The 7,926-nt window shown below is 32.8% G+C and overlaps 1 protein-coding gene across 1 annotated transcript; it reads right to left on the minus strand.

Annotated features, from left to right (window-relative positions):
* Window positions 1-539: 539 nt before the first annotated feature.
* On the minus strand, window positions 540-4,276 carry LOC112687533 (the record flags this gene model as incomplete). Its single annotated transcript, XM_025560277.1, is given in 2 exon segments — window positions 540-1,232; window positions 3,688-4,276. Coding segments are annotated over 2 exon segments (780 nt in total). The 3' UTR covers window positions 540-641.
* Between the last annotated feature and the right edge of the window lie 3,650 nt (window positions 4,277-7,926).

Consider the following 7,926-nt stretch of genomic DNA (forward strand, 5'->3'; position numbering starts at 1 on the left):
ATAATGCCATATTATCTAGTAAAATGCCATAATACCGGTAACATATATATAATTTTTAAATATGTATTAATAAATACTGCGGAATAAATTTAAAAAAATATAATACCGGAACCGTAACCCGAACCTGAACCTTTTAATAAAATAATTGAGAACCGGAATCTTGAAATTTGAAACAGTAGTAATTAAATTGACGCCCCCCCCCAGGAATTGCGCCCGGGGCGCAGGCTCCTATAGCCCCCCTCCTATTGCTACGGCCCTGGTTGTAGCGCAGTTTTTTTTATGATTTGATGAAGAAACAAAATTCCGATTGTTATATTTCTTTATCGGTTTCATTTCGAAACGCCTATTATTTTATTATTCTTTTTATATTATTTTAAACGATGATGTCGGAAAATTAGTTGGCAACGGGTAGCGGCTCGAAAACCGTTTGAAAACACTTCCGAACCGACCCGCCGCGCACGACTGGGCGAGGAACAACAAAGATAGGGTTAGGACGGGAACGTGTACGTTCCGCGTGGAAAAATGAACACAAGATCGAATAATTCAGTCATAATGTTTATTATTTTAATTAATATTGTTGTCGGTGAACAAGGTCGGTGGTTAAGCAAATCAAAAGACGCGGTGACAGCGTTCAATCGACTTCAATCGCTCGGCGGCACATACTCTATTTCGTCCCAATCAGAGCACATGAACGCGTCCATTAATTCCTCCATCTCGTAGTGTATCGGAAGATGCGGCCCCGCAATCGACCGAGGCAACGGTTGCTCTTTTTCCGGCGGTGGACGGTTGCGCTTCGGCATATTTTTCTCGTTCACGTCTTCGGCGCCGTCCAAATAGCCGCGAACGAACAGGTGCCATGCGACTTGATCGTATATGATCTGGAACATTGTCATGGTGTTCGCAGTTCTGACGTTAAACTCGATCGGATCCGGCGGCATTGGCCCGACGAACTCGAAGAGTTTTCTATACCAGCTCAGTGCCCTGTTCTCCGTTTCGACCACCAAGGACAGCAAACGGTCTCCTTCGATTCTTCTCCGGCCGGCATTCCTTGGTGGCAAATAGGCGTAAGGTATTTGATCCTTGCCCATCGTAATGCAATTCATCATCATGTCGTTGTTATTGAGTTTAAACCTCTTCGTATCCATTTGGACGCGTACCGTAACCTTCCCGCCATCGCGGATAATCGGCCGGATTCTCATGATGGATCTGGTCATGTTGAAATATTTCGTGAGCTGCGCGAAACAAAACACAAACGAAATCGGTTAGTTGATAGTTGTTTAATTTTTTTTTATTTTTCGTTTTTCCCGCCCAAAGAGCGAGCCCTGTTGACCGTCACGGTTCAAACGTTAGCGGCTCGATTAAGTGCTGCCATTTCAATGAAAACGTATTGTTATTACGTTCGTTTCGTTGGCCCGCATTTCCTACACACTATACATAATAATGACCAGTGGCGTAGCTAGGATTTTCTGAAGGGGGGTGTTAATTATAATTATTAAATATTATATGTAATACGTACAAACTAAAACTTTTATTTTAATTAATTAATATGTATACATAATGTATGTAATAGAGATGTAATGTATATTCGAATTCGGATAGTGTTGCACGAAAACGTAAACGAATAATTTTCGTCACGCATTGTCACAATCGCGATAATGTTAACCTGTATATATGTAATTAGTATTGTGCATTATTTTATATTTCATATTGTATTATCGATTTACCTATATTCCTATAATAATGTAATATATGATACGGCTCAAGGAGGGTGTCATATCTACCAAACACCCCCCTTGTATACGCCACTGATAATTACTAAGCAATTTTCGTATATAAAAGTTGATGAATAATAATTATTATCAATCATCTTCATTGGGATGTATGAAAAAAATAATACATTCATTAAGGAAACGTGTTAAATTAATTTACCAGTAGTGAAATAAGTAAAGTGAACTAATACAAATTTAAATAAATATAACCAGCGGTGTTCTCAAACTTTTTGCAATGGCTACCCATAAACTTAATCATTTTTTGGGTACGCAACCCCGTGTGCGGTTATGAACGGTAAGTGTGCGGTTTTGATGACCGCCGGCTGAGAAGTATTACACGTAATTCGTTTTACAGGTTCTGGGTATTTAGGTATTATTTTGTCAGACGATTAGTTTATTACTATTTCCATTATACGAGGGTTATATAGTTATTGACGGTGTACTACGATAGTATCAATTTGTTTAAATGATTTTAATTTATAATTCTATAAAGAATAAAAATATATGCACTTCAATTTTTCGTTAACACTAACAACCCTTTCATTAACAACCTATCACCACCACCAAAGTCTAAAAATGATGAAATGAAAAATGATAAAAAGGTCCGTCTACAGACATTGACTACATAATTATAGTGATTAGTTAATATAAGTATACGAATTATAATAGCTACACTTTCGGTTCTGATTATGGAAAAAAAAATTGATCAAATAAAGGTTTCTATTTTTGGAAAAATAAAAATTACCGACACCGCCACCACGCCATTGTGTATAGACATTTAACTGCTTGCTACCCCATCCATACACAATGGATTAGGTTTTTTTAAAATTTTTTATTTTTCCGGTGATTTTACTAGACCGTATACTGGGTAGTACAATGTACGCGACGTACGTACACGGGTAAATGTAAATAAATTAACGTATGCATTAAATAGGTCCGAATGTTTATGCACTTAAAACGACTATAGGTAATATGTTATATGCACTTACAAATAGCTTAGATTAGCTAAAAAAAAAACATCATTATACGCAGTATAAATACCTTCAGCATTAAAAACATTGAAAACGTATTATAATTTATAAGTATTACATTTTTATTCGTTGTATTTATGACATATATTGTAATATTGTATTTGTATAATATTGTACATATATGTTTATATACATATATATTTGTTGTGAAACGTATTTTTAGGTGTGTACGACTTTATGTGGCGGATGAGACCTGCTGTAACCATGGCGATACTTGGCGTTGCCCACTCGGCACGGCGGTCCCCTCTCACTCACCGTATTATTGATCGGTGCGTTACAGAATGTGTTTACAGCACGGGGCGGCGAATGAAAAACCTTCAACGCAAGGGGTGAAACGCATTCGACGAGTATATATTTAAAAAATTGATTTCAACTAAAAATCAGATGGTCCACAGTACCAACCACCATGCCGGAGAAAGTTATTATTAAAGTACTCATACATACGATATAATATGTTATAAATAGTTATCGATTTGAACATGTCGATGTATTAGTGTCACGGAAACTAAAACCAACGATTTAAATATATTTTGAATTTATTGTCTATGGCCTGTATGCTGGGGCGGAACTAGGGGGGAGGGGAAGACGGGGATTCAATCACAAGCGTAAAATTTTAGAGGGGTTAATTTTTGTAATTATTAACAACTAATTTGATATTTTTAACTTTATTAAATACTGTTATTAGGTTAAAACTCAATAAGTACCTATGATTGTATATTAATTATTAGAAAACAAATTCTCGAAAACAGTATTTGATTATTGTTTTAAGATAGGGCGTAGAAATTCCTAGTTCCACATCTCCCTATATGAGCTTCAGAGTTTTATAAAATAAAAATGACGGTTGAAAATTGCTAAAAGCATGTTTGACACAAATGTAACTCACTAACCTTCTCAAAATGCGTTTGATAATGTACTCTTTGGTATCCCGTTTTCTTTTTTTTATCGGACTGTTTTCCCGTTGATCCTTCAGGCGCATTATCCGTTTCATTGTCACTCTCAGCGACCGGAGGTTGTTCCCGCCAGGCCATTGCAGACGCTCCGTTCGGTACATTGTTACCCGCAATGGTTGCATCCATTTCACCGTCGAACCGTGAAACTGAATACTAAAAAAGTGAAAACAATGAATTGCTCAACCGTCTGGAAGAGAGAATCAACCGTCACACAAACTCTGGCGACTGTAGCGTAAGACTGACGCGCTTTCGGCCGCACGGTTTTGTAATGGTGTCGCGTGCATGCGCACAGAACCGCCACCCCGTTTCATCGATCATGAGACGCGGCCTCGCGTTCATTAGTGGCATCATTCTCAATGATGGCGTCTCTTTCCGACGCGTTTTTCACTTCAAGCGTATTCGACTCGGTATTTCACGACCGCAATAATCACATCGACAAATGGTACCGTAAAGTCGAGTCCTCATATTTTATATCACTCAAATCTGAAATTTGATAACAAAATAACGCACGTAATGTTTCGTACACATCTAATGTGTTCATTGTTAATATGTTTGCACGCTATGAATACATACATATATTATGTATACGTGTAAAATGTATAATAATGCATTATTGTAACTGGCGATTTCCAAAACATTAAAAATTTTTATTTTCGTTATGAAAATATAAATAAGTATTAGGTACTAATAAATAGTACAATGTGTAATTTGTATATACCGTAGCGTATTCAATAGTTCAACGACGCACGTGTGTAATATAATAACGATTGTACTGATGTTATTTTTGGATGGTAGTGGTCAACTGAACAAAGTTTTATTACCAACATCTGATGATGTAGGTATAATATTTTGTATACTACGTGTAAAATATGACCCTTTTACACGTCTGGATTGTAGGTTAAATGGAAGGATATAATTACTACGTTTATAAGATGATGTTAAAACGGTTTGAAATTTAACCGTTTTAAAATTATTTAAAACGATTTAGCTTAAACCGTTTTCAGATGTTTACATACAAAAATATATTAAATTGGTATTATATTCAAAATATATTTTCATAATAAACTTATAATTTTGCATTTATTGTGTTCACAAATAGTTAATCATGTTAAAATTAAAATTAATTATAAGATTGTTGACTGAACTGCGAAGAATAAAAGTATCAAAATGATAATTTGTATAATAAAATTATTAAAACATAAAATGTTATTAGTATGTGCCACCGTCATGCCATCAACTATTGTTCAAGATGCTCTTTTCCTGACATTAGTGAACCAAATAAATCAGATTAAGTACCCAATGTCGAAGTTTATGGATGAAGTTAATTATAATAAGTAATGATGTTTTATTAAACTTAAATAGAAATAATATATGCATTTTATTATTTATTATAATATTAGTCGTTTTTAATTATTTTTATTATTAATTTATTCCTTTGATTTAAAAAAATATTTTATATTTATTGCATATATTAATGCAATAGTTCAATTCCATTCATAATTCAATACCATTAATTAACTTGATGTAACACAAATTGTTAATCATTCAGTATCAGAGTTTTTAATTTAAAAACATTAAATTAATACCAACTTCCATTAAATATACCTATAACATTATTTTCATTAATCATTCAAAATTATGTCTTCTATTTAAGACACTATGGATTTATTAATATTATTAATTTTTCTTGTTTTTAATAATCTCCATTATTATTTTAAGTATGATTATCTTTAAATTTACTACATTTATAAAGGTTTTAATCAGTGGCGGCTCGTGAGGTTCACATAAGGTGGTGCACAAATAATTTGTAAGATATGTAAGTGGGTAAAAAAAATATTAATTTTAACATAGGTTACATACATATAACGTACTTATCTATCTATTTATATATATATATATAAATTAATTGCTGTTCGTTAGTTGCACGAATAATAATATACATTAATGTTGGTGGTCGATAGTAAACAGAAACACGATTGTTGTTTTGAATTTAAGATAATGGCTAACATTATCAGCTAATAATCGGAATATAATAAACAAATGTGAGAAAAAATAAATCATAATGCCGATGCCAACGCACAACGGCGCGACGACATAGAAAATAATTCACTGAAAATAATTTAATTGGTTATGTGCACAGAGACGAATGTGCACATCAATTCCATTATAACGCGTGTTGCGTGTTTCGAATTGTTTTAATTTTTACATCGTACAAATGTGCTCACCAATAGTGTACACTACTGCACCACCATAACACACACACTGATATCGTTCCGTCGCGGACAACCGCCTGTTCGTTTGGCCTTCGGAAACCCCATCTAAATATTATATTATTTTCATAATATTCTGAATTTATATTTTTATATTTTGAAAAATAATCTTAATAACACTACAGGTATTAAGTTGTATTATTATAGTTTATGTTTTCAATTCTTTTTGAGTTTGGGTAGGTAGTGCACGTGCACTTGTGTACATATACACGAGCTGCCACTGATTTTAATAGAAACAAATAGCAATAATTTAATGAAAAAAAATTTCTTTTCTGTATTACATAATTTCATAGGCTCGAAATCATACCAGTTTTTCTTTAAGGTATTTTTCATTAAAAGCAGTAATTTTTTTCTGAGTGTATAAATGTGCACCACCAAATATTTTACCCACGAGCCGCCACTGGTTCGGTGGGAGAAAAAAAACATAATCATTATAATGTTATTACAATATGTGCATATAATTCGCTTTTAAAAGAGGTAGAGGATGCAATATCTGCGAGTAAAAAAACATCCGCTCAATATAGAAGGATAAATGATTTTGGCAATACAAAAAACCTAGTAATCCGTGGAAGACATTAAGCATATTTTGCTGATAGAAGACATTTTTTATGTCATTTATTTGGCACTTGTCACTCAGAAACATAACAGGAGAGATCGCTTAAAGGTTGAAACTTCAAGTACGCCAACATAAACACTGAAATGGTTAGTATTTTTTTGTCTTTTTGTGAAATGTGTCAGAAAAAGAAACAGCTCGGAAAAAAGGACTCGTTACGAAACCAATTTTGCACCCTAAGTTTAATAGTAAATGTCAAATCGATTTCGGGGTTTGACTGTAACATATATTTACATAAGACTGTATATAATTGTCATATAGAATATAATATTTGAATTAAGGTAACACATAATATAACGCATAAACTTCTGTAGGGGTCGAGTCACACGACCACCAGAGAAGCCTTTTTTTTTCATGTCCTCTCCATTTAATAAATTCACTTAACCTAATTAATCATAGTAATTTCTTACATGCTATTTAACTGTAACGATTATTATACAATTGATATCTTATATCCTAAAATGTTTTATAAAAAATATTTCCTACTGCGAAAGGGATATAAAGTAATTATTAATGTGTCTCGTACTTCCTGTAACCTGAATTTCATATTTTTGGTATTTCTTAATACTAAATAATATACGACCGTTTCGACTCAAAAGTATTACAGATAATATAAGATTATTTTCAATATTTGAGTGCTTACATTTATATGTAACTACAAAAATGATAAGCGCAGACTGGCCAGCAAAATATCTAAACAATATTTACATGCATGGAATCATTTTTAGTAAATATAGTAATACGAGAATAATATACTTTGACCTAAAAGTTAAACATATTGTTTTTTACACAATACTTAAATTTGATTCACTGCTATGGCATTACAATGATCATAATATGAAAATCACGTTTGACTGAAATGTGTGTGGGTTACAATAATATACTACAATATTGCGTTTTAATGTATGTACACTAGGGTGTTCCTTAGCCATATGAGAAAAAAAAATAATGAAGTATTATTGATCTTACCCCCTAAATCGGTGTGTTTATGTTTAAGTATATGGCCGCATGACAGTGAATGTTGACAGTCACCGGTGTATGTTAACTTTTACCGATCATTTTGGTGAATGTTATCAATTATTCATAATATCTTACAATGCGAACATGTATCAGTATTTGTTGACATGCGCAATAGTTATGAGTTAGTTATTATTATTATTAGTTTGTTATTAATTAGTTAGTTATTAGTAAATAGTTATTTGTTATTATTATTTGTGAATGTTGATATGTCTGATAACATATACAATTAAATAGATATCAAATTCTTAAATAAATATCTATAGTTTAACAATG

Source organism: Sipha flava, unplaced genomic scaffold (genome assembly GCF_003268045.1).
Source record: "Sipha flava isolate LNK unplaced genomic scaffold, YSA_version1 355_pilon_pilon, whole genome shotgun sequence".
In the NCBI taxonomy this organism is placed as follows: Eukaryota; Metazoa; Arthropoda; class Insecta; order Hemiptera; family Aphididae; genus Sipha; species Sipha flava.